This window comes from Microtus ochrogaster, unplaced genomic scaffold, assembly GCF_000317375.1.
Source record: "Microtus ochrogaster isolate Prairie Vole_2 unplaced genomic scaffold, MicOch1.0 UNK35, whole genome shotgun sequence".
Lineage (NCBI taxonomy): Eukaryota > Metazoa > Chordata > Mammalia > Rodentia > Cricetidae > Microtus > Microtus ochrogaster.
Window position 1 is genome coordinate 2,711,279 of NW_004949133.1, and position 27,937 is coordinate 2,739,215.

Here is a 27,937-nt window from a genome sequence, read left to right on the forward strand (position 1 = left end):
TGAATGAGTAAATGGGATTGGGACGAGGTAGGCAAAGTTTAAAACAGAACTGGCTTTGAGGAGGCCCACTCATGAAATAAAGTGAATTGAGGATAACAGGGCCAAGAGTTAGAGTTAGCTGCATTTGGATGAGGAGCTAGGACCTGGGCGTACCTCCATGACAACAGGGCAAATGTCTGTACGGCATACTGCTGGGAGTTGACAGGATCTAAGCAGGAGAGGACTGAGCACGGAACAGAGAGCCGGGGCTCACACACCGCCCCCTCCATACATGTGGGCTGAGTCACGGGAGCCCGGGATAAGTCAGCCGCGGCTATTGATGCTCCTCCTTCTCCAGCTCAGCCTCCTGCAGCCCTTTCACCAGCGCTCAACAAAAGCCTATCTTTAACTCTGCCTCAGTGCCCCAAATTCCTACGAACTGGGAACGGGGCCAGGAGATAAGAATGTACTGAAAATGGACAGAGCATATGGTTACAAAAAGGCCAGGCGCATCCAAAGAAAATGGATCTCACTGCTTAGGAGACAAAACTTCACCTGAGCACCATCTGATTCCAGAGCCCGAGCGTCAGGCCGGCCCATGTTCAGGTCCCCTGTAATTTATTTGATCCACCTTCAAAGCCCACTGGAATCCCCATGCCCACAGTGGTAAAGCCGAGCTGTTCCTCAGAGAATAGAATAGCTTTAATCTGTAACTATGAAATGTCTAGGTTAGCAGCAACTGTAGATGCCCCAGGGACTGGGAGAATGTGTGCCCTCCCAAAGACCATAGATGCTCCCCTTCAGTTCACAGAAGTGGTCGGCAGGATGTTGGCTTTGCGCTCAGCTTCGATGCAGTATTTCTCGGGAAGGCCAGTTGCTCTGCCGGGAGAAACACACGGCATGGATAAGTAAAGTTCCACACCAAAGGTGTGACAGGAGAAGGCAGGCCCTGGGCCTCCACAGCCTGGCACTCTGTCCCCCAGTCTGTTCCTACCATCTACTCACTAAGCATATTCTGGCCAAGGTTGCTATCGCACTGCCAAGGAGCTATCAGTGCGCCAACGAGATGCAGTCCTAGAACCTTCTGCTAGAACCCTTTCAGCAGCCAAGCCTCAGGCGGGAAGCCCTCCCACTTAGCACCTCCTGGCACTGCCCCTTCTTTCCCCGGTCACGGTTTTCCAGCCTGCTATGCCATCTCTTTGGGGAACAGGAGAAGAGCAGAGAAAGCAAGGAACCCGGTGCACCTCAGCTCTTCCAGCTTCTGTTTCTTGATGTCCTCAATGCGTTCGCGGCGCTTCTGAGCTTCCTCCTTGAGGCGCCGGCCCTCTTCGAAGGTAGCGAGCCGGTTCTGCACCTGCTTCTGCTGGTTCTCACGCACCTGCCTTCGGAGCTCGTTGGCATGCTGTAAGCACCCCATGGCCTTTTTCTCCTGCTCCAGCTTCTCCTTCTCGATCTGCTCTCTCTGAGCCCTGGGGAAGGAACAAAAAGGATGCAACTGGCTGAGCTCCTGGGTGATCCCTCATTGGTCATGCTTCAAAGTCCACAGCCGTCCAACCTCCAGGCCCCAGGGAGCAGACTAAAAGTGCTACTTTGTGCTTTCCTCTTACCTATCAGAACCAGATCTGTTGTCATATATCATAGTGTTGAGATTCTTAATAACTTCTAATGTGTTTTTTGTTTCTTTTTATGTCATGGGTGTTTTGCGTGCATGTGTGTTTGGGCACCACATCTATGCCTAATGCCCTCAGAATCCAAAGGAGGGCACTGGATCCCCTGGGACTGGAGTCACTGAGGATTGTAAACTGCCATGTGGGCGGTGGGAAATCATCCTGGATCCTCTAGAACAGCCAGTGCTCTCATCTGCCGAGACATCTCTTTAGCCCGTAGTATGTTTTAAACAAGAATCCCGCCGTCTAACAGTTCGCTGAGCTGTGTAAATTCCGTAGCTGTGTTTCACCCACTGGGAACTCTCCCTACCCTTCTTGCTAGTAATGCATTTAAGTCCTCTCGAGGCTGACCTAAGTTATCTTCCTTCCTTTCCTCTTTGATGATAATGACATCAGCAAAACCAAGCAAGAGTAAGGAACAGCGTCTGTAAGGTTAGCTCCACGCCAGTTGCTGGGAGAAGGCAAGAACTCAGTCTGACATCTCCCTGTTCCCTTATTGACTGATGTCTTCACATTCCTTCTAAGAATGTCTTCTAGAAGAATACTTTGTAGACCCTAACTAATATCAGGGAGGACATCTCTAATGGCATTCAGAGAAGCTCAAATGAAATATATTTACATCTCGAAGAAATTTGGTCAGGGGCCATCTAACCTAATATCAGATGTCTTCTCAATACAATCAGAACCAAACTGTAAAACTATCTTAGGCAGGGGCTTCTCACCTGCCTTTCTCCCACAGGCTCACTTGTACCAAGACGAAGATTGCTCCCCCTACCGCCAAAGCCCATTGTCACCTGCTCATCTCCTTACTGCCTTACAAAACCCACCCCGTGTGGGGAACATTATCAGGTCCTGACAGCTCCTCTAGCCATGCAAATGTCGCCCCCAAATCCCGCACCTCTATGGAGCCTTTCCCAATATACAGGGAGGGGATTGCTGATCTCCATGCCCCCTCCATAGTTAGACACAAAACGCCCCCACAGCCCACCCAGATCTGGGGCAGGAGTGTAACCCCTCCCCTCCCCCCGCTTGTCATTACTCCCCTGTATGTAGATTAGTTCCTATTGTTCAAACTCATCTAAGTGAAGGAGTAAGTGTGGAAAACGGAGAGCTGGGTGTATCACTCAAGAGCTGCTGAGATGGAGAAGGGGCAGTTGAAAGGCCAAATGAGGAGAAATTTTGCTAACCTCCATTGTCAACTCCACTAGATCATAGCCGCATCCAGAAGAACCACCCCGTGGACATATCTGTGAAGGGGTTTCCTGGGAGGTTTAACTAAGAGGGAAGATGCACCCTGAATTTGGGCAGCACCATCCTGTGGACTGGGGTCCTAGACTAAAAAGTTTTAGTGCAGAAAAGGAGCTGAGCATGAGCATGCTTCGCTGTCTGCCCCCTCTCCCCCTTGTTTGTTTTCTGAGACAGGGTTTCTCTGTCTATCTTTGGCTGTCCTGAAACATAATCTGTAGACCAGGCTGGCCTCTGCCTTCTGAGGACTGGGACCAAAGGCTTGCGTCACCACTGCCTGGCGTTTTGTCCACTCCTTGACTATGGATGCTATGTGACCAGTCACCTTGACTCCCCTGCCGTGACGGACTGCACTTCCTCAAACCATGAACCAAAATAAACCCTTCCTCACATTGCCTTCACTGGATGTGTTGTCGTGACACTAAGCAACTATCATGCTGGTTATGGCACAGGGTGAAGACGACAGCCACGGATACTGATGGAGTGTTAGGATCACCTATGAGATTTCAAAGCTGCTTGCTCCAGAGTGTTTAAACCACAACCTGTTAGGGTGCAAACCCGAATGGCCATGGTTTCTGGAAGGTCCTGACTTAGCTCTCTTTGCTCAATCAACAGCCTAAAAGTTCAAGACCTTCTACCCAGAAGCAGGAAGTCCATATGTAGGCCGTCCTGGAGGTCAGGCTTTTGAAGTAAGAAAATATGGATTGCTGACTGTTGCAGAGACACTCTGGAAGTGAAGACGTCTGTCATGAAAGTCACATGGTTTGGAGACACTAGGTCTGGATGCTAAGCTAGGGCAGCAGGTGAAGTTGGACTTCTCCAAAGGACCGGGCAAGTTTAATAGCTAGCTGCCTAGTGTATATGCTTCAGGCAAACAGCAAAACAGAAGCAAGTGGGTCAGCAGCAAAATTAGGACTTGGAATTCATCCCATTAATATTTATTAGTGCCTGCCAAAGGCACACAGCTGTCCAAGGGCATGGAGGCAGAGAAGAGAGGGGAGACATCTGGAAGACAATCTGGAGCCCAAGGGCAGGCTCTGTGGGGAATTTGGGAGGCTGTCTCCATTACCAGGTGTCCAGTGACCACAGCACAACCCCGGGGGCAGGAAAAGCAGAAGCGCCAAAAGGTGTCACAGCCAGCAGGAACAAGCGGGGGCAAGAACCTGTGCAAGTCCAGGAGTCTGGTTCTGGCGGGAGAGAGGTTCGACAGACCTGCTCTGCCTCCAGCAGGGGTGCGGGAAGTCTGGCCTGGCCTGCTCCTGACTGAGACAGTTCCAAGAGGAAGGACCCAGGGACCAGACACCAAGATGCCAGAGTGCTGATCAGCCTTGCTTCCTTTGCTCATAACTTCTGTGATTTCATTCTCCAAATGCAAATTTTATTTGGTTTGTTTCCTCATTTTTTTTTTAAAGCTTATTCTACAGAGGTTGAAACAAAGCAAAAAGGGAGTTGTTCCCAGTCAGATTGGGTCTGGCAGTGAATCTGGCGGTGAAGATCTGACCCGGAGAAGACAACAGAGAAGGATGCCTGGTGCTCTGACGAAGGCTCAGAAGAGTGAGCAGTGTAAGTCCTGGGCTTTCGTGTACATGCCCAAATCATCAACCAAAAGTAAAGGTAAGAGCTGCCAAGCACCAGGGAGGTGACTGTAGACGAGGTCCACCCAACCAGGAATCTCTGAAAGCCTTCCTATGGCACAAACAAGAACAGGGTTCACTCATAATGAGCTTGATGATACCCAGACAGAGTCTTGAACACATGTTGCTTAACAGCTATGAGTCAAGTCAGTGGCAAAGACTCCCTCGGAATTCAGCTCCAGTGACACAAACCTTAGGGACTGGAGCTATCCTCTGTCTCCCCTGGGCTTCTCTTATTGCAGTTTTCCCTAGTTGCAGAGGAATGTGGGATCCAGAGGGAGGCGGAACAGAACAGGTGTATACCTTTATTTACATCTTTACTGGTACAGGATAAATAGCCCTTAGTTCCTTAAACACTTCCAGATGCTATTTTCCAATTTTCTAATCATAAAATGTCTGACTCGAATGACTTTGAAATATTTCAGCCATCTATCTAGTCAGAATGGTTGCAGCAACATGATCAAGATGGATGTACCTTTGCCGGTTAACATGGCAGAAAGGGCCCTTCCATCCAACACACAATCCCCTGAGCACACACTGTTCTTGCCACAGCTCTTATCAACAACAGCAGAAGGAAGCCAGGGTTCTGTGGGCCCCTCCTACCGAAGGATCCTCTCGAACTCATCTCGATCCCGCTGCACCTGAACGGCCAGCGTGTGTTCCTTGAAAGCCACCTGCTCCAGCCGGCTTTTGCGCAGCTTTTCCTCTGTCTCCATCTTCTTCTGCGCGTTTTCCTTTTCCTTTTGACGCCATTCTCGATCCGCAACCTCCTGGTTGCGCTTGGCCCGCAAGGCATCCTGAGAAAGCAGGCCGAGGGGCATGGGAGAGGAAAAGGAACGAAGAGGGTACAAAAGAAGGCGACAGAGCCACCGATTAAAGACTCCAGTCTGCTTCGCGAAGCACCATGGATTTCTCTCGCAGCAAGCCATTGTCAAAAGAAGAAATAGAATCCTGGCACAGATCTTTGGGGTCAGAATATGTCCTGAGGGGGTCACCTTGCCCTGCCTCTCTCAACTTTATTCTTTCCCCGTTCCTCAGGTACCTTTAGGCACTCCTACAATTGCTCCTAATTTAAAAAAAAATGCTAATGATAGAGATGCCACATTTTCCTCTGCTTCATTAGTCAGTTAAAGCCGAAAATTCTTCTTTGTGTAGCAGTCAAAAACTTTCTCCAGAACCTAAGTGCATACTTCTGCTCTCCCGCTGCCACCCATGGACAATGGGGACAGGCCCACCCTTCCTTCTCAGATGGATTTTGTCAGAGTGCATCCCATTATTAAATGACATTCGTCTGCGGTTAGATTTGGAGGCCACTTTGCCGGCTGTCAAGGAATGGCAACAGGAGTGGGAGGGACAAAGGAAAGCCAGGAGGAAGAGGAAGTGGATACCTGCTCTGCTCGGTAATCCTGGGCCTTCTCCTGCATGGCCCTCAGGCGGGCAATCTCCTTCTCTTTCTCCCTCCGGATTCTTTCCTGCTCAGCCTCAAACTCTGCCTCTCGAGCCTGCCAGGAAGAAAATAACACTGCAGCCCTCGGGAGAATCCACAGGCCTGCAGCTTTGCCCAGAGAAACGATCTCCACAGCAAACATCCCTTCCAGCAACTCCCCTGCCACTTCCTCGCTCTGTCTGAGATCGGGCCCGATCTTAGCAGTGCACAAACATAGGACAGCTAGCATTTGTAAAAGGAGTCTTTCTCGGGCCTTTTGCTAGAGAGCCCAGGCAGCAACTCCAGAGACTGAGACCGGTAGCAAATGCAGGAACCTTGAGCCAGGTTTTTGTACTCCTCCCCTTGCTCTGAAGATAATTTCAAGTTGCAAGGCCAGGGAGCCAAGTAACACCTGTGGTTCCCTGCCAGCCTTATAAAACGCAGCAGGTGGAGGTTGTCTCATTAGTCCCCGGGGGGAACCACCAACCAAGCTTTGGGCAATCCCACAGTGCTTAGCAGACACCTCAAGAGTGAACCATCCAAACTTGTTCCTTTTACCACCTCTGGGAAGGAAATTTGTCCCAGAATGACTCCACACACTGGGGAGCTCTATCCGATATCCATAGCTATCTACAGATATTGCTTCCTGGGTGACGGCTCTTTTTAATACCCAATACCAGATGTCCTATATGACAGTTTTTACAAAAAAAAAAAAAATGTATGGAGAAGCCGCTCTTGATTTCTAGGGTATTCAGACATTGAGGAATTCATAGAAACTCCACTTTTGTCAATCGTATTCATTTTCTTTTACTGCATGTGACCCTGATCCCGACTTTTAAATGAAGGTATTAATGAAAATGATGTCATCCTGGCTTGTGGGAAAGGGGTGGTCTCTGAAGCTATACAAGCTTATTGAATAAATTGCCAGGCCACGATGAAGAAGAAAAGAAGCCAGGACTATGTACTTTAGAATGAAGACACAACTGTCTTCAGCTAGAGTCCCATTATTGCTCAGGTCTGTTGTGGACACGTCACTCCTAGACACAGGTCCCAGCCTCAGACGCCAAGTCCCTACCATCTTCTTCTTGGTGAATTCCATCACCATCTGGTCTGCCAGTTTCTCCTGTGCCAGCCGCTCTGCTTTCTGTCTCTGGTTTTCATCGTTGATCCGTTTGATTTCCGCTTGCATCTTCAGCTTCTCCTGATGCCTCCGCTCCAGATCCTGCCAGCAGAAGGAAGACAGCCTCAGAGTAGAAGACGGTAAGGCAGAAAGCTGCTGGCATGTTGGTTGGTATAGAGAGACGCAGAGGCAGGAGGCAGTCCAGCTGCCATCACCAGCCCGGAGTAAAGCTGTCTTTCAAGGATGACCAGTAAGCAACTTTGGTATCAAATAGGCTCTTTGCAATCTTTATCCAACTCAACTTGGTGGTGACCCCTGACACTGTTATCTCTCTACGCTTTCTGGAAACAGAGGCTCTTGAAATTCTCTCCCCATTTGCCATGCTATCGTCTACCCCTGTGACCTCATGAGCTACCACCCTCCAACTTTCAATTTCCTTCTCCTATAGAAACTCAAATTTGAGATCTCACTCAGTAGTGATGATTAAAAACTAAATGTCAATCAGATTGAGTCGTTTCTACTCACTAGGCATTAACAAAGACTATTTCCCAAGTCCTGAAAAGGGGGGGGGGAGCAGAGGCTTTCACAGAAGAAAACCTAAGGTCCAGCATTTAAGTGGCTTCCCCAAGGCCACACAGCTGGTACAGATTCTCTGCCAAAACCAACATTTCTGCCCTCTCTATAAATCTTGCTGGACTGTTTCAGCTTTTGGTTCTCTCTATGTTTTCTACACTTGAGGCTGGTGCCACACCTTTGGGAAGTGATTGCCTCCCTTTCATTCTGTCCCTGCTAGAGACAGGGACCTTGTGTCATTCCCCTCCCTCCCCCAATGGCGTGTAGCCCACTGTGAGGAAGACAGCAAATACCCAACAAACTATAGCTAAACAAAACAAAGACCAAAACAAGTAGTATGTGATGGAGGGGGAGGCTTAGCTACAGAGCCCTGGAAAGCAGAGCGCCAACTGGAGTGTCAATTTTTTTTCCTAAAAGAGAAAGTTTATATTTTTTTTCCACCCCAAGCCACCATACTCAGGTATTTTTAAGCCAGGTACATGGTTTTTTGTAACTGGCTTAAACCCTACTATGTAGAAGGGCCCCACTACCATAACTCTAGCTGGCATAAAACTGCCATAGACCAGGCTGGCCTCGAACTCACAGAATCAGGTGCCTTTGCCTCAGGAGTGCTGGTGTTAAAGGCATGGGCCACCACACCCAGCATATTCCTGAGTCGGCAGGACACTGGAATCTTGTGCATCTGGCTGCCCTTCACCGCCAGTGGATCTCGGGTTCTACTTCAGATGTCTTCCCACCCACTTGCTCAGCTTCCCAAGCTGCTCCCGGCTCCATTTCTTCAAAAGCGGTACCTCCCCAAAGCCTTGCAGCTTCTCTGCAGCCCAGATCCACCCCGGTCAAGGCCTTGCTGCCCTCAGCCTCCCCTAGGGCTGCTCTCTGCCAGTTCAGCAGCTAGCCAGTTTACAGCTTCCCTATTCCAGGAAGCTTCCTGACCAGGTCCCCACAGCAGCTCTGCGGGTTGCAGGCTCACTCTCTCCTTCTTTCTTCACTCACACCACTTTTCCCTTCTGCCCCTCCACCCCCTTCTCCATTGCTTCCTTTCTATCTTTTTCTCACCCATTTCAGGACTCCCATTGGTTGCCGAGGAATTATTCACACCGATCCTCATAGCTAAATAAGCTGTCCCTGCTGATCCAGGACATCAGTATAATCATGTATTTATTTGCTTCATTGCCTGTGTATTTACTCTTTGGTTCGCTGTTTCTGTTGGCTCGTTTAACTTCCAAGGAACCGAAGGGACTTTCCCTGTTTCTTGTCATTGAAGCCCTTCAAAGCAACCCAGGAAAAGTCCCTTAATTCTTCTCCATCTTGCTAATAGAGCGAGAAGAGCTGGCCTGCTCCCCAGGGTGCTGACAGGCCGCTCTAGGGCTGGTGAGAAACAGGGTTCTACCCTAAACTTGCCTACTAATACTTCCTGGAGAGTTGGGAGTGTCTTGTGGAAGGACATCCAAAGGACAGTGACACATCAATGGAATGGTGTTGACTCACTGACCGCTGGGACTTCCCAGGGAGCCCACCAATTCCCAGCTCCCCACGATCTAGCTGAAGTCTTTGCTTCCCATCTCATTCCCTGCATATTTCCCCATAACTCGCCATACCTCTTTTTTGACTCTTTCCCACACTTCTCCCCTGAGCCAGTATCCTGGCTGGGTGCACCTATCTTCTTGGTCTCCTTTACAAGTGGTTCATGAGGTTAAAGCCCCATCTTCTCCCCCAGAGATTTGCAACTTACTCTTCCCAGCCGTCCTTATACTGGAGGTGTTCTGAGAACCTGCTGATGGTACTCTTAATGGTCCCCAGTCACTCACCAACACCCACTGTCCCCAGTCACTTACCAACATCCACTGTCCCCAGTCACTCACCAACACCCACTGTCCTCCTGGTTGATGACAACTCAACCATCCGTACACATGGGGCGGGGGACACAAAGATAAAAGACCATGTGTCCCATGAGTTAAATGGCACCATGGAGAAAAGAATCAGGTACAAGAATGCTGTTGGATAGGAGGAATAATTGCTGGTGTTCTATAGCACAGCGGGATAATTATAGTCAACAATAATCAATGGCACATTTGAAAATACTAATAGAAAATATTCTGAGTGTTCCCAACACAAAGAAATGTTGACTGTCTGAGGAGGCAGACATTTGCATCACCCTGACCATTACACATCCTACATATAGAACTGTCGCACTGTAGACCACAAACATGCACAATTACTATGTGTCAGTTAAAAATAAAAATACACTAAAGAAACAAATGAATCAACAAACAGGGGAATGCTTCCAGATCAAAACAGACTAAAAAGGTTTAACCAAATGCAGCCTGCAAGGCTTATTTAGAAGCTGGTTTGGAAAAAGAAAAATACATTTCTGTGCCAATTAAAGAAAACTGAATACAGGTTAATACTATGGGGTCTTTGGAGGAGTTTTTGATGAAGGCTGTGTAAGTGGGCCCTTGTCCTTCAGAGATGCGGGGCGAAGTACTTACCAGCAAAGTGTCAAGATGTCTAGAGCTAAAAGTAGTTTAGCCAAATATTAAGGTAATAAGTTAATCATTAAACCAAAGAGAAGTGCTTATGGATATGGTTACAGTTCTTTCAACTGCTGATTGTGTGTAAAGTTTTCAAAAAAAAAATGGGCAAAGGGATGAATATGATCAAAACCCATGGTACAAAATTGTCAAGGGACTAATCAAACATTAATGTGTGTGTTCTCAAATGCTTGCTCCAGGGCTAGCAAGACAGATCGGTGGCTAACGTGCTTGCATGAGGACTGTGAAGACTGGAGTTTAGATCCCCGGAAATCTTGCATGCTGAGTGGGTGTGGTGGTCCGCTTGTAATTGTAGCCTGAGAAGACACAGAGAAGCTCCCCAGAGCAAACTGACTAGCATGACCAGGCTTGACTGCGAGCAGCCTCCGTGAAGCAGGCAGGAAAGTGATGGAAGATGATTCCTGACATCAACTTGGGGCTTCCCACAGGCATGCGTGCACACACATGTGTCTATCACATGCAAAAGCGTGTGCACCTACAGACACATGTGCATATGTCTCTGTTACATGCTTCATGTATCGCAACAGACCAGATAAGGCAAACGAAAGACCGTCTTAAACTTTATAAGGTTCACATAGGTGTGTCATTGGGCATTTTGTTTTATTTTGGTTTTGGTTTTGTTTTCTCATTAAATGGTCCTACTAATTTTATCGAAGCTAATAGGGATAAAAGGTTTGGCTTCACAACACAATTAATGACAATGGGATATTGTGTACTTTGAATGAGACAACAGCAGGGAGCAGGAAACTGAGCTAAACTGAGCTACTGTTCCTCTGTAGAGTGTATAATTTCCCTCAGTAACCGAGGAAAGGATTGTAAAACATCCCGATGTTTACTTGCGCAAAGCATGCAACCATATATTTCCTTTATGCGTCTGTTCACATTGATATGCCAGTCTCAGACCCCAAGTCCCTGGGAGGCAAGGACAATATTTATCCAAATCACAGCTCATCCCCAGCATGATGCCATGGCCAAACAAATGTTTCAGACAGCAATTAAGAAGCTTATGGTGATGGTGTTGTGAAATGAGCGTGTGCCTTGTCACTCCATATCCTGAGCCCCAAAATCTCAGAGGGCTCTCCTGCCAGCGGTGAAACTCAGCATGGCTCGATAGCCTGGTACCTGCAAATCCTCCTCCTGGAGCCGCTCCATATAGGCCAACATCTGCTCCTTCTCCTGTTCACGGTGCTCTGCAAGCAGCGATCGCTCCTCTTCGTTCTTTTTTATCTGTTCCACAATGTGCCGTTTTCCCCTGGGAGGAAACAGGGCCAGAGTGACTCTGAGATCAAGAGCCCAAGTTTCCACCCCCACTTCTACCCACACAGTCGACGGGAGGTCTCACAGACATCGTTTGACAAGTGTCCCTTTGACACACTGACGCTTCCTGCACTAAAGTCCTTCCCTTGAGTGTCCAGGGCCAGAAGCGTTCAGTTTGCTGTGTTCTAGTTCCAATTCTAGTTCTAATCCCTGCCTGATATTCCTCTTCTTTATCTGTCTGCCCAGGAGTTACCCTGCATCCTAATCCATCTCTCCCTTCTAGCATTTAACAAGCTTCTGGAATGCAGCTTTCCCCCAAGCCTAATGATGTGGGAAGGCTGCTTCCTCCCCCAGCTTCACAGGGCATTGTAGAGTTTCAAAACCCAGGATCTCCAGTTCCTTTAGTGCCTCTCCTCTGTTTTCTCTCAACTCCCATGCCTACTCTGCCCACTGTCTTTTTGTGTACATTATTACACTGAAGACTCTCAGCTGCTGATAGACAGGGCTGAACCCCGAGCTCCGCTCAGCAAAGCCCTCCTCTCAATAGTAAATACAGGGCTACTCCATCTACAATCAGTGCTTCCTGCCAAGTGATTCCAGGGTGCTGGAAGTGTAACATCTAGAGCCTATGGCCTGAGTAAAGGCTGCAGGAATGGGAGAAGACAAGGCAAAGATATGAATCAAGGAGAAATGTTCAACTCATATTCAGATGCTGAATGCTTCGTATGACAGATGATGTTAAGGAGGGGCAGAAAGGAGTTGCCTGGAAAGAGGGTGTGAGATCAATCAGTGTGAAGATCAGGTCAGGACACTAGAGCTGCCTAACAAGGCAGAGCAGAGCGTTCCTTCATTAGGTCTGCTTATAAAGACTTTGTAGATACTGGGAGAGGAAAGCAGAGTGGATGACAGGAAGCACTAAGAACAGACACGGAATTGGAGTCTACAGAGTAGCATCCATTACAATCCTGTAAATAAGCTTTCCAGGTTGTGTGATTCCCTGTAGATGAGAGACATTGGAGCCTCACTACCACCTCTCAGGGCTTCCCTTTGCTGGGCTCCCTGGACCTGAAGATACATGGGAAGGATTTAGGAAGGGGAACTGCCAAACTCACATCTTCACTTACCGTATTCTTTCCTCCTTCCTCTTCCTTTCCCGATCCTTCTGCCTTTGGAGGGATTTCTGCCGGTCTTCTTCCATCATCTGATCCAACCGCTTCTCCTCCTCTTCCAGTTCCTTTCGTATCTGCTGCTTCTCCAGGATCTGGGCATCCCGGATTGCGTGGCACTTGGCATTCAGAATAATCTAGGGAGTGAGGGAAAAGATTGTGGGCATTAGGCCCTGGGGGTAAGGTTGAGGAAGGAGGCATTATGTGTGTGTGGAAATCTAAGGGGGCAGAAATGGCAGCAGAATGCTACTGAACGTGCTGGAGATGGGCAGGGTCCATCACAAGCTCAGAGAAAAAGAGCAATTTTTTCACTCACTTCTTAACACAGTATAGCTCAAATATTTATCGGGTTCTTATTAGGCACTAAGGTTTATTCAAGGAGAGACAGCATCACTCAGTATTGTAGAGTTTGAGAGGTGATGGATGATGGATCAGCCTTCCGAAATATGATGAAGATCATGATATCCACCTACATAAACACACACAAAGTCTCCATGAGACTTTAGCAGTTCCTTTGCAGGGACCCAGGAACACCATGTTATGCTTAGGGGACTCAAGATCGTTGAGCAGAAATCAAACCACTAGGTTTGTTTTTTTTTTAATCGAGAAGAACCCAACATGACATAAAAGAAATGAAAAACCACGGTGTAAAGACCCAGAATGTAAGAGCTTTGGGAAAATAAAAGCAGGTATGAGTGGAGAAGATTTAATACCTAAGAGATGGGAATCAGAGATGAAGGGGTTGGGGAGTCAATAAGAGAACCACACACAAATGAATTACAGAATAGAATTGCAAATGAGCCCCTGATCTTTATGCTTTCTGCTAAAAGAAGCACTCTGGGCACATCAAAAAGAGTCCGATTGTCTGCACCACCATCGGGGCCAGACTTGAACTACCAGAATAAAAATAAAAGCGAGATCCTTATCAATCCCAGCTCACAAAGGCTGTCCTACATCTTGGCTTATTTAATACCGTCAGTAATTCTGCTGTATAGTGTTGCCGTCACTATTTTACACACGGACTCAATGGGGCTCTGGGAGGGCAAGTGACCAGCTCCAGTCAACCAGCAAGCAGGTCAGGCCTCCTCCTCCTGCCAGCCCCGCCCATAGCCGTCCCTCACTGAGTCCAGCAAGAGGGAGTGGCAGTGAGTCCTCAGATAAAAGGAAGAGACCCACCTTGCTCATGTCCTTAAGCTCCTCCTCCTGCTCCATGCGAAGCTTGTTGGCTCTCTGCAGAAGGTTCTGGGCCCGCTCCTTGGCCACCTCCTCCAGGTCACTCAGCTTCTTGTTGTTGCTCCAGGCCATTTCTTTCTGCTTCATGATCTTCTTGCGGATTGTCACTGCTTCCTAAGGGACACCAGCCTGCATTGGCGGGGGTTATGCCCTGTGAACTTGTCTGCCACAGGTAACCTGGGAAGATTTTCGCCTCAGTCCATCACTGTATCGCAGCCGAGAGGTTTCACAGCCCGGCTTTGCTCTTTCTCCCAGTGGCCCACATAGCCCTCCTGTATCTCAGGGGTTTCCTTCCAGTCTTCCTTGTCCAACATCTTCCATTTAAATGCACATACACACCTTATTTTAGCATGCCTTAGCTGGGTTTATCCCCTCTGGGATGAGAAGCTGGCCTCCCCCTATACTTTCCTACCCTGCCACCCCTCCACCAAGCACAAGGCTATGAAGGGGAGTTACCAAGATGGCTTCCTTCTCCTTCTTGAAGGCCTGCTCTTTGGCCTCCAATTCTTCTTTGGTCAGGACTTGGGATGCCCATTTGATCCGCTCAAACTCCTCAGGGCTGATGATTAGGGATTCCCCAGAGGGGTCCTCTGTAGGAACACTGACACAGGAATGACCAGGGTTAGGGAGGAAAGCAGGCTCCAAGCTCCCATGCTCTCTTCTCCCCATACTATGCTGAGGGAGGAGAGTCAGTAACTTCATGGACCACTGGAGTGAAGGGTTTCAGGTAAGAAGTAAGTGATGCTGCAGATTAAAAAGAGACATTTTACACCTTTCTCTCTATGATCTGTCTCATATGCTGCATTCTCTGTGTAACTGTCCAGGACCCTTCCTTGTGTTTATGTATGGCCACTCTGCCCCCAAGCATTTCTCTCTGAACCCACCACATTCCAACTCCATTTTACTGCCCACATCAGGACCAATGGCGCAGGGCATGTTTCAAGCTTCTTCAGGATGAAGCTCTCTCTTAACTACATCGGTGACCTTAATCTCTGACCCAGAGTTTGCTACTTAGCACTCACAATAAAGCTGCTGAGTTGAACTTTGAAAACAGATTATTCCCGATACATAAAAGTATAAGGGAATGCTCGGCGAGGTTGAAATGGATGCTGGTGGGAAATCTAAATCTTCCTGCCCATCTAGCCTAGATAGAAGCTTTGAACCCTAAACATTAATTAAAAACTCTGATCGACACCTGCTGGAGACATGTCTCTTGAACTCTCCTTGTAGCTACCCAAACACATTCAACAAACCTATAGCTAATTATAATGATTAGAAACAAATAACATACATTACCGGTGGGGGAGGGAGCAGCTGAGAGGTGGGAATAAGGCCGCTTCTGGGCGAGGTTATTTAACAGGGGCATGGCCAGAAGATGCAGATGATCTGAGGCCAGATGTGAAATCTCCTCTATTAAAACTAGTGGGGGTTGTCCAAGAAGTAGATTTACAGATTAGTCAAGGTCCTACACTACACCAAGTAGTGTGGCCCCAAACATCCGAGGGTGTGAAAGGACCAAGAGCAACCTGGATCTATGACAGTGGACCGGAAACACCACCAGTGTCTGCAGAGAGACCACTCCAGGAAGCAGCACCAGCCCTCTGAAGGCTACTGCCCACATCAGGCTGTCAGATGCTCAGGCTGGCCAGTCTCAGCCAGACAAAGGCTGTAGTCAATCCCAGCTCCTTCACTGGGATCCAGCTGTGTCTCTTCAGCTTAAACCATGAGTCAAGGGCTTCAAATTCTGGGAACTGACGTCATTCGTCATTCAGCAATGGAGCCAGAGTGGTAGGAATGGGTAGAGAGTGTGAAGCATCAAACACAGTGCTAAATCACCAAACACAGCACTGGCTCCTGGCACTTAGGAGGAGTCCAATGGAGCTGCTCCAGACAGGCAGTAAGACTGATGTAACCCCAGAGGAACCTGGAGAGGCCCTGTTAATTTCCTCTGATAGCCACACAGTCTGGGAAGGAGCCAGCGTGCTAATTAGGCATCTGCTCAGTTTCTCTTCGCTTTGGATTCCTGATGGAGGCAGAAGGAAGTGACTCATCTGCTTCACTTCCCTTCGCCGCCTGCACTGCTGAAGACCAAGAAGCATTACCCCCCTCGGCCAGTTACTTTTAGAGCCCAAAGCTCATCCTAAGAAAGGGAGGAGAGAGAAACTTTGGAGTGAAGGGCAGTGTACTGGTAACCACGAAGGGGAAAAGAGAAAGGCCAAGAGGGAGAAGAAGGAACTCTCAAACAACACATCGTGGTTCTTTTCTCTTTCACATGCATCCGTACATTCATGCCTGTGATCATGGAAATGGAGGACTTTAAGGAAGGAAGAGGTTTTAAGTAGAAGAAGGGAACTATGAGGATATTGGCATGTATGTGTCATGATAGCCGAACAGGACTATTTGGAGGAGGAAGGGGACCCTGAAGAAGGGAAGAGGGAGAACAGGAAGGCACTGGGGAAAGGACAAATAAGAACAAAGTATACAGATATAAGAAAATGTCACAATGAAACCCATTTATGTGCATATTAACTAAAAAAAAAGATTTAAAAAATATCTATACAGGGCAAGCAGAAAAAAAAAAACCCTGAAAAGTAAAAGAAAAGAGGAGAGGAGTGACTAGGAAGGCAGCTGGAATTGGGCTGGCTGGATGGCCCAGCCTGGTTTCCCCATCACCCTGCGCAGAGGCACTGGCTGAGCCCAGAACCCAGGACTAGGCCGTGGGGACTCACATGAGCTCTCGGACCATGTCTCGGGTGATGAGCTGGATTGTCTCTGGCTTGTGGTCCAGACCCAGAGCAGTGAGAGTTTTCCGGACAGCATGCTTATCACGGAGGAGCACGATGGGGCTGTCGCTCCTGCCCTGGGGTGCAGGCTACAAGATCAGAAAAGAAGACTTTGAAGCAGGTCACTCCACTTCCCACTGACCCATCCTAACCTCTGGGGTAGCTTCCCTGGGGCTTCAACGCCATTCAGCCATGGGGGTGCCAAGGGGATCTGGCTCTGATAGAGACTGCTGGACATCAAGGCTAGGGCATTGTAGTACCTTCTATTCTCGGGCAGGCATTCCTCTTGAGGATGCCAGAGACTGTGCCAAGGAGTGGGGAGGAGAGGGGGGTGACAGCGTGTATCTATCCTTATGTTAAAATGCTTAGAAATGAAAATGAAAATTCTGATGTGTAGTTATCTCTTTATGAACATTTCTGGTCTTGTGAAATTCTTGGACCACAATGAGTTTGAAGCAATACATGTTACAGATTAATCTACACTTTAGAATTAGTAATTTGTAGTCTTTTCTAATGAATAATGATTTTTAAAAAAAGCCATATTGAGGGAGTTAGACATGCTAAGTGGCCTAACAAGAACCTGCCTTTAAAACCTAAAGTGTTTGGGCCAAGCTTGGTGGCACACACCTGTGATCCCAGCAACTGGGAGGCAGGAGCAGGAGGAAGGCTAGTGTGAAGCCAGCCTAGGCTACACAGCAAGACTCTTAGCAACAGAAAAATGGTTAAGGAGATCACCAAGGATTCAGCAAAATGAGCACAGATCGGGTGTGTGATGGTTTTTTCAGATCTTTTTCTAACTGTGAAGGAGTTATCCAAAAAGTACAATCACCCATTTCAGGGAATTTCTAAACACAGGAAAATGGAGGCGCTATAAATGCAGTAACTGACACCTGCCTGGTGTCTAGGAGGGTGGCTTGGACTGGTTCGCTTTGCACTGTCCCCTGAGCACTGCTGCCACCTGCTGTCCATCTCTGCTTCCGGAAGGGCACGACTCAGTCACGCCACAGGCCACTTCTGCCCCCTACTGCCCACTTCCTGGACTCTCTTCTACCCATGAGGCCAAAGAACTTCTTGGGGCCAGGGCACGACTGGTCCAGGAGCACTTGGCCATTTCCCACCCTCCTTTGACTAGAAACTTCCGTGAGGACCCTTCCCCTCAAAAAGAGTCTCTAAGGGTAATTATAAAATTGCCTCCTTTTGATTCTTGCCTTTACCAAGGGGGAAACCACCTCAGAGTGGAAAATCTTCTAAGGGAGCCTCAGGAAAGCCATCCTCAACACACAGTGAGGCCAACGAAGACCTGGAACAGACACCAGCTCTCTACTCCCCGGCCCACCCACGCTTCCAAAAGTATCACTTCTTTCTCCCCTCGGCTCTTCCTCTCTCTTAACCCCTCCCTGCTCGGCTCTCCAAGTCTCACTCTTTTTGCCTCCTTCCCATCTTCCGTCACAAGCACCAAAACTGTTCCTAACAACTCGCTACCTCTCCTCTGCACTCCAGGAATTGCCATCATCCTAGTCTTGGTCAGTCTTGCTTGTTTCCCCAAGCTAAGCAACTGTTTTAGTTCAGCACCGGAAGCAGACAAAGGGAGGTTGTTTGTGTTGTTTTGTACTCTGACGCTGTGAAGATGTGGGAATTTTCAGGGGTGAGGAAACAGGTACCCCTGCTTTAGAACATACTAGATGTCAGAGCTGGACAGCTAGGGATGCAGAACTTCCCCCTTTTCCTTTGGGGTGAAATCTCTGTGGCTAGCACAAGCTTCATCCTAAGCAAACTGGTCTAGACCACTGCTGTCTGGGGGCGGCTACCCGTGCGGGACCTGCCAATGATTGGTTACCTTGACACCTCCAAAAAGGCTCTCATCGACCTCCGAGTTCACGGCTTTGGTCCGATAGCGAGTCCTATTCCGCGACCTGTTGGAGGCCGTGGAGGCGGAGCTTGAAGCATCCCCTGTACTTAGTGGCTGCAGGGAGAGACAGAGGCTTGGACGTCAGTATCCAGTGGCATCCAGACCACAGGCCACAAACGTTTCTCTAGCTTGTGATGAGGGCTTGAAGGGTGATTGTGTGGGGAGACCTCTTGCAGAAAGTATCTGTATAGGCCCTGAAATGCAGGGGCACGACATCCGCGTGGGGGGCGGGAAGCTCTTGACAAGGTGCACCAGCTCTACCAAAGACCATTTCTGTCGTCTTGGGAGCTGATGAAGCCAAGTCAGTCAGAAGGTACAGATGAGAGGATGGAGGAAAAGGCGCCAAGAGGAATAGAGTAACACTGTACCCCATTGCCTGCCCCGCTGTGGCAATCCCCACAAGAATGGCCTTGAGAGGCGGCTGCACGTGCCCTCTTCACTACCGTCTTCTCGGCCAAGCTCTAGGCCCCCTTCACTAAGGACATACCACAAAAGGAAATAAAAGATGTAGACATTCATTGGGTCACGGCTCAGCCTGTGATGACTGACAAACTTTAGGTAGTGGATAAACGATGATTGATTACCCACTACAATCAGACAAAATTAACCACAGTGTAATACACACCATACCATTCAATGTGCCCATAGCGTCCTACATTTGGCAGATTTCCCGACACCTCCCCCCCTCCAGGCACACACCCACCCACTAACAACTGTGAGAGACAAAGCTCATTCCCAACAACAAAAGCTGCACACATCCTGTATGCCTTCCTAGTCAAGCAGGGGACCTAAGCTGAGCCAAGAAGATGCCCCCGACCTGACAACGGTTAGAGAACCGGTGATGCAAGGCTCAGAACAAGCAAAGCCTTTCTGACACACATGGCTAGAGCAGCCACAGTCAGCATCTGGAGCGACGCTGATAAGGACACCACCAGCACGCAAAGCTAGCACTACTGGGGAGCACGCGCCAGAGCAGTTCCCGGTCTTGATTTTGGCCTTGGTTACAGCTGAGGAGGCGCCCTCTGTTCCTATTTTCCAAACCTGGCTTCCCGCTGGAGCAAAATCAGCGGGCTTTCCTAAATCCTCTCAGGGTGTTCCATCCTACTTAAACAAGAGTTCTCATTCTGCCGCTTACACCCAAGAGCCCAGCTAATCACAACCTCCAGTCCCAGCGGTCAGTCCAGCTTTGGCTCGGCCCCTAAGAGTAGCTATCTGCATCCAGGAAGCCGTTTCGGCAAGGACTTCTGGATAACGGTAGGCTTAATCTAAGGCTGATTCATACATTACTTTAGAGGAGCCCACACCCGCCTCGACAAAGCGCTGTAAGCTGAGATATCTTGGGGAAATGGTCTAGACACACTGAGTCCCTCCAAGTCTGGGAATCAGAAGCCACCAGGGGGATGGAGTAAACAGAGACGTGGACTTCGCAGTCCAGCCCAGCTCACTAAACACTGGCTAGTGTTTTACAAGCTCTCAGTGAGCTGCTGTTACCAACAAGTCTGCCTTCCAGTCCCTGTAGCACCTGCGTCAGGGTTTTACCCTAAACTGGGCAATCATTCTCTGGCTGGCTCTCTACCAAACAATGAGAACATCTGGGTGTGCCTTCGCCACACTGCCTGGCACCGCTAGCATAGGCTTACAGAGGGAGCCCCCGCCCCCTTTATGTTTTCATGACAGCAGAACAGACAAGCTTGGATTTATTGAAAGGTAAATATGGTAGCCCCAGCCAGGTAATGGTGGTGCATGCCCAGAACTTGGGAGGCAGAGGCAGGTGGATCTCAATGAGTTCAAGGCCAACCTGGTCTACAAAGCGAGTTCCAGGACAGCCAGAACTGTTACACAGAGAAACCCTATCTCAAATATATATATAATCAGCCCCAAAGATGCCTCATAGCAGCCTCTGACTGGCTGTTAATTGGTGGCGATGAGGAACATGCTCCCATTTCCACTGAAAATAGAACAAGAGAAATGAACAGAAACTTCAGTAGATAGTCTAAGCATGGTGGGGGAGGGAGGAAGAATACCAAGGGTGGGGTTTAAGTTCTCTATGTGATTAAGGAAAAAGTGCAGGACCTGGCACAGAGTAGGAACCCAACTTACATGTGATGCAAAACAAGGAAAGAAATTAAACAGTGACCTCGCAAGGAGTCTAGACCAGACTGAGACAGCTGTCTCTGGGAAATGCTAGTCTGACTCCAAGCCACTCCGCCATTCCACGTTTTCCAGGTCACGTATGCGGTCTGCACTGTGGATAATAATGTATATGAAAGGGCTCCGGAGTACAGATGGAAAGTATTATTATTGTTTTCACATCTGTTTTCCTGTTTCTTTTCAAGGGCTCCTTGTGTGTGGCATTGTGCACCAGACTATAGGTCGCTCAAGGCAGGGACTGTCTCCCCTTTCCTGTGTCCTTGGTACCCAGGTTGGAGGAAGTCACCACAGGAAATAATCCACTGCCTGAACCTAGAAGTCGGAACAGAGGAAGGAAAGCAAATGACCACAGAAAAAATAGCCACTGAGCAGGCCCAGGAGAAGCTATGAGCACTAGTGTTGGGTATCTAAAAAACCCTCATTTGAGAACCGCTGACTTTGAAGCCACAAACCTTACCCCAGGGCTAGAATAACCAATTTTGCCAAGAGTAACAAGAACTAGGGAGGTCACTGTGTAAACACACTAGGAAAAAAAAAAAAAGAAGAACCTAGCAGAAATGGAAAGTTGGATCCCTCTGGACCGGAGGCAGTAGCCAAGTGGTCCTCTTAGGAGGTAAAGGGTTGGTTTTATTTCTTGCGTGACCAAATAAATATCCCCACAACTCCGAGCTGTGGCTAGGCAGGAGCTGCCTGCCCCTGCTTGGAAAGAGACAGTGTTGGAAGGAAAAGCAGTTTGCTCCAGCTGCCAACAGCTGAGAAGTGGTGGTGGGGGGTAGCGATAGGGAAGACAAAGATTGATCAGGAAACAGATAAACATGCAGGCCCTGCATCAATATGCTGGTTGTGGTAATCCAGCAGCCCCTTTCTGTTTATAAACCATCTCGTCCCAGGAGCATGAGGATCTGTTCCAAACAAGGGTGCTCTAATGGAGCCGCTGAGGCAGAAAGATTAAGTCAAATGGACAGAGTTTAAATAGGGAGATCTCCATAATATACGAATGTTGCATGGGACGAGCCTCTTGTTCATCCCGGCCGCCCAGAACCGAAATAATCACACAGAAACTGCATTCAATAAATCACTGTTTGACCCATTAGCTCTAGCTTCTTATTGGTTAACTCCTACATCTTAATTTAACCTATTTCTATTAATCTGTATATTACCACAAGGTCGTGGCCTACTAGCAAAATTCCAGCATGTCTATCCCCGGCGAAGGATCCATGGTGTCCCCCTGACTCTGCCTTCCTTTCTCCCAGCATGCCATTTAGTCCCCCCACCACCTACCTAAGTTCTGCCCTATCAACAGGCCAAGGCAGTTTCTTTATTCATTAATAGTAATCACAGCACACAGAGGGGACTCCCACATCATATGAAGTCTTTAAGAAATATGTCTTTTTCAATAAGATAGGGAGGAAGATGTCAGAGGAATGGGGGAGGGGACATGAAATGACTAAACCTCATTATATAACTATAAAACTGTCTAAATTTTATTGGCGAAAAATACATTCTAAGAAATATGTAAGTACTCCTGTGGAAATATTGGTAGAGAGGGCTGGCTTAGTTGCAAAATGCTTGTTGCACAAAAGCGTGAGGGCCTGAGTTTGGCTCTCGGACGCTCAGGTAAAAGCCAAGCATAGCATTGCACATCTGTGATTCTGCCCCGCTCCCGCCTGCACTTCAGGTGGATATTACCATCTGAAGCTGTTTCTCTTACTGAGCAACTTTCTGCAACGAGTAGGTAACTATTTAATGATCAAGAAACCTAACAATAAAATAAAAGCAATAGCAAAATAATCTTCCTAGGTGAAAGCCAAGTATAACCGTGGGACAGGCACCTGATTTTGAAGGCGAGATCGTGCAAACCCCTAAAACACGAACTCAGTTTTGTTTATACAGATGGTGGGAGCTGGGGTATTCGGCTTAAATTCAGCCAGCCAGTGCTAGCAGGGACTGGAATGGGTTGGTGTGGAGTTTCCCTGACGTAAGTCCAACACCTGTCAACTGAACAAAGACAAAGACTCGATCTTGGATGTCCTTTCTACTCTGAGAGCTAGTTCCTCTTACAGACAGACAACAGGGGCTGGCAAACTTAGACTTCAGATCCTTTTCCATAGACTCGGCTACTACGGAAGGAAGAACTCCCACACACATCAGGCCCCTTGCCTTCCACACTGAGTGATCCAGCCGATTGTCCTCTATTTTTAAGTGGACAAGATTGCCCATCTGTGGAGGATCGCCTAAACATCACAGCAGAGTTGGCACTGAGGCTCCTGCCCCTCCCTCTAGAGGATGATATCAATTATTTTCTTTTGAAGCGATTAATAGCCTGTCTATGATTCTCCCTGCCACCACCTCTTCTCATTCCTCCATGCTCTCAAAAAAAGAAAAACCCACAAAACAACAACAACAAAAAACTTTTGTGAGTAGCACTATAGACACACACACTCACTCATGCGCACACTTGGCCTGCTGGGGATCATTCAAACCCACTATCTTCCCAATATCTCTTTATACCCATTCCTATCTAAAGAATTTTATAAGGGTCAAGTAACTCAGCCAGAACCTTGTCCCGAATGGTCTTTGGGTGGGAATCTCTGGGTTTTGGGAGCTATGCAGCCCACGTGTCTAGCTAGTCCAGTTGGAACTTACTGATTCATGAATACTTCGGGAAAGGATACTTTTAAAACAGGAGCCACGAGTTAACATCTAGCACTTGTCCTTAGATATCAGGCACGGTGCCAGGTCATCACACACACACACACACACACACACACACACACACTGTTGAGCTGAGAGGAGACATCAAATAAAATGTACAACTGAAAGGCTGAAAGGGATCCCCATCGCTCCATTTTGGAGGGTCCCCAAAAGTTGGCAACTTGAAGACTTACTTCCTTCATAATAAACCAGCTTCTTCTGAAATCCACAAAAGCAAGGCAGCCCCTGAGCCTAAAGTGTGTCCACAAATACAACACAATTACCCCACTTAGCCACCCAGGTTGCCAGACATTCTAAGTAAGTTCCTGTAACTGTATGCTCCAACACCTGTCCGCAGCCTCCCCTTAACCCCTCAGAACCAACACGCTCAGGCCCAGGCTTTCATGGCTCCTACCAGGTCTCGCTGGTCTTCTCAGTCTACGGCCATGGCAGCTCAAGGAATCTCAGGACCGTCTGGCTAATCCCCATCATTCCCCAGGACTTTGTAAACCTCGACATTCATTCATCTGTTCGTTCGTTCATTTACTCAGCAATCTATTCATTCATTCACAAATGCTTACGGCGTGCCCACCGAATGATCCTAAACCATTCTCACCCAAGTGAGAGCCGAGGCTCTTCTGGAACATTGGGTGCCTTTCCTGTGATCACTGGTGAGCCGCATAGTGGGTCGCCGAGCCAATCATCTGGCCTTCTTATCGGAGCTTTTATCTACATCACATCCCATAACTTAAAGGGCCCAGCCCAATGGATGGGGAAAGATGCAGCACACCCCCCCATTCAACCCCACCCGAGGTTGCCAGCCAGTAAGTAATAAGTCTCTTGAATCCGCCTCTGGACTTTCCTTTACTCGGTTTCCACTGTGGTCCTGTCCTCCCTCCCAGAACTTCCTGTCCTCCCCAGCCTCTCAGAGAAATCCCCAGCTTTCCCAATCCACTTCAGGACTCAGGAACTATAGCCTCAGAGCCTCACCATCTCTGCCACCGCTTCAGCTGCAGGCGCTTTCACCAGCTCCGCCGAAGCTGACGCGTTACCCTAGCAACCAAGAACCCGCAGTTCGCGGTTTAGCCCTGCCCCCCTGTCCCGCCCCTTCCAATTCCTGGGACAGTCACAAGGTAGTTTAAAAGCAGGAACCCTTTCCCTCAAGCTTTTCCAGCCCTACAGAGGATCAGGAATGAGGCTCTTGAACGTTGAGACCCTCGGATACGCCCCTAACGTCCACTTTGGCTTTCCTACAGTTTAAGTCAGGCTCAAACTTTAAAGGACCTACTTTCCATGGGCCCAGGAGGGCTCAACTAGAATGGAGCCCAACAGCCAGGCGGATAGTGGTTTTCCCTCACAGACCCTTCCACCCACCCTAGGTTACCATGGTTACTGCTACGGGTTTCCAGGAGGAGCCAAACCAAACCTGATGAGAGTTCAGGCTGCTGAGAAGCGAGCAGCATTAAACCAAACAAATTTCACAGTAGGAGGGACTCTGACTAAGGAACGACCTAGCCCTGAAGACGTGTATGTAGTCTCACGAGCTCTGAGATCCGTGGAGAGTTTACTGAAACCACAGGAGTCTGAGACAGGAAGTTCAAAACCTGCCTCGGCAACATTATAGCACGCTCCATCCAATAAATACGTAAATCCTACCTAAACCTCGTCAAAATCCATAGCTCCGGCTGAGGCGGCCTGCCTTTCACCTACTGTGAATGTTTTCAGGAGCTTAAGATTCACCCAGTTTGGTCATGTTCCCCCATGCCTCCTCATCTGCAGGACGGAACTGAGTTGACCTGGGATCCTGCATGCCCCACACCTCACAAAATCGCCCACCAACCAGGTGAGGGCTTTTTTGTTTTGCTTTGCTTTTTGTTTGTTTCTCAGAGTTTTATTTTCTGAGCTCTGGGTTTCTCCAAGCCTCCAAATCTCCCTCCAAACTCTGACCCTTAATCCAACCTAAGCAAATCGGAAAACTGTTGACAAGCCCTGGGGAGTGGAGGAAGAAAGACAGGGCCAACTACCCATCGCCCCACCCCCACCCCCACCACTTCCACCCCCACCACTTCCACCACCTCCTCCTCCTCCTCTTCCACCACCACCAATTCCACCCACTGCTGCTGCGGCCTCTGCAGCTGCTTAATCCAGAAAGCTGCAGAGTTCATTCCCTGGATTCTTCCACCCTTTGGAATCCAATTAGTAACCACACCTCCCTGAGGTAGCTGTTAGCCCCCACCACCACCACCAAAGACGAAAGTCAGGCCGAGAGAGGCAACCTGCAAAACAAGGCCTGTGTTCCTTTCACAACTCAGACCGCCAGCTAAAGGGAAGGTGTAAAGGCAGGGAGGGGTGGTGACAGAGTGCGCCCTAAGGAAATCACGCCCCAGTGTTGCGTCTGAATGTGCCTCACTGGGAACAGTGCCTTGCTCCAGGCGCTCAAGGCTCATAGCAAAGCCCTGAGCAATACGTCCGCTTATTCATGTATTTGTGCAACGTCAGTTGATTTGAAGTTATTCTGGATTCCATGACACATGATGGTGTGGTTTCCATCACTTGCATGTACAGTTAACTCTCCTTTAATAGGAAGGCTTCCTAGAACGCTCCTCCCACCAGGCTACTATTGGACATCCAGGCCCCAAGTTATCAGCCATACTCTCCATATAGCTGTGTTGTGAGGCCTGATGCAACAATCCAAAAATGGGGTGTGGGGTGGGGGAAACAAGGTTGGGAATGAACAAAGCCAGAAGCCAGTCTGTGAAAACTATTCCTCTAAACCATCAGTGCTGTAAAGCCATAAACATGGGCATGGGAAGCTGGATCATTGGATAAAACTGTGCCACACAAGCCTGAAGAGCAGAGTTCAGTTCCTGAAAATCCACATAGATTCCTGATGGGCAGGGCAGGTATGACAGTCCCTAATCTCAGGAGGCAGAGATGGGCTCTCAGAGCAAGATGCCTTCCTAGATCAACAGAATCAGCAAGTTCTGAGTTTAAGTGAGAGACCTTGCTTCATTATATAAGGAGGAGAGACTGAGGAAGATAACCAACACCAACCTCCAGTCTCTGCACGCATGCACACTCATGCAGTGTATCTGAACACATATGCAAGCCCACATACACACATGCATGCACACTCATGCAGTGTATCTGAACACATATGCAAGTCCACATACACACATGCATGCACACTCATGCAGTGTATCTGAACACATATGTAAGCACACAAACATGCATGCATGAATACTCATGCAATATATCTGAACACATATGCAAGCACATATACACACATGCATGAACACTTATACAATGGAACTGAACACACATGCAAGCATACATACATGCACACACACCACACACACACACAAGTAAAAATAGGACAAAATGTTAAGTGGGGATTCCACTTATATTAATTTCTAGTAAAAACCAAAGTTCTTTGTGTCTAAAGAGAGACACAGCAATTTAACATATATCGTTATATGTACATCATATGGTTCATTAGAGAAAAGCTGCCCTCGGGGCACCCAAACAAGTTGGCTACTTGCGTTTCTCCTTCGCTGATGTTTTCTCTTTGTATTTCCTTATTACAGTTCCTGAAATACACCTGTCACCCGGATTTTCCTACACATAATGAGGCAGGCAGTGTTCTCATTTTAAAACTACCTAAGTCCTGCGTATTGGTTTTCCGCAGCTGCTGTAACAAATCACCATGAATTTAGTAGTTTAAATAACCACGAATTTATTGCAGTCTTAGTTTGATGTGGGTTTCACTGGGCTAAAATCAAAGTATCAATAGGGGTGCCTTCCTCTTAAAGGTTCTGGTGTTTCTCAGGCTGCCGCTTCCCCTTGGCCCATGACCCCTTCCACTCTCCACAAAGGCAACATTGTTGACTGTTTCCAGCAATTCAGCAAGTCACACCTCCCTCTTCTGGGGAAAGGTTTTCAGGACGCTGTCTACCCAGAACCAGTGAAGATCACCCCCATCTCAAGCTCCCTAACTTCATCATTTCTGCAAAACTTCTTTTGCCATGAAAGTTAGTATTCACAAGTTCTGGGGATAAAGAGTTGGACAGCTGGGCAGTGTGTCAGAAGGGTGTGTTTCATTCTGCCTACCACACCGTGAAATACAGCAAGGATATTTTAAGGACTCTCTGACATATTTTCTTCTTAAAAGTTTTTGAAGACATTTCTTATTTATTTTCACGTGCATGAGTATTATATGATTGTTTGTGCAATACATGCCTGCAGTAGCCCTGGGGGCCAGAAGATGGCATTGGATCCCCTGGAACTAGAGTTACGATCTGCTCTGTGGGTGCTGGGAATCAACCCTGGTTCCTCAGGAAGAGCAGTCAGTACTTCTAATCACAGACCTATCTCTCCATACCTTGCAATATACTTCCAAAGATTTGAAAAATAAAATAAAATTAATTGAAAATACCGAATCATTGAATAGGCTGCTTTAAACCCCGCTGGAATTTATTTATGTTTTAATTTGGAGCTTCTTTTTTTCTTGAAAATAATTTTTAATAAAATATATCCTGATGAGAGTTT

General features: G+C 48.1%; 1 protein-coding gene across 1 annotated transcript; it reads right to left on the bottom strand.

Moving 5' to 3' along the window:
* Positions 1 to 555: 555 nt before the first annotated feature.
* On the bottom strand, positions 556 to 24,418 carry Cfap45 (cilia and flagella associated protein 45). The gene is made up of 12 exons (XM_005368562.3): positions 24,380 to 24,418; positions 18,473 to 18,598; positions 16,582 to 16,724; positions 14,309 to 14,453; positions 13,796 to 13,966; positions 12,578 to 12,756; positions 11,319 to 11,448; positions 7,027 to 7,173; positions 5,914 to 6,027; positions 5,129 to 5,322; positions 1,224 to 1,448; positions 556 to 858 (listed from the first exon to the last, which is right to left on the bottom strand). The coding sequence occupies exons 1-12, from the start codon at positions 24,380 to 24,382 to the stop codon at positions 780 to 782; spliced, it is 1,656 nt and encodes a 551-aa protein (XP_005368619.1). The 5' UTR covers positions 24,383 to 24,418; the 3' UTR covers positions 556 to 779.
* Between the last annotated feature and the right edge of the window lie 3,519 nt (positions 24,419 to 27,937).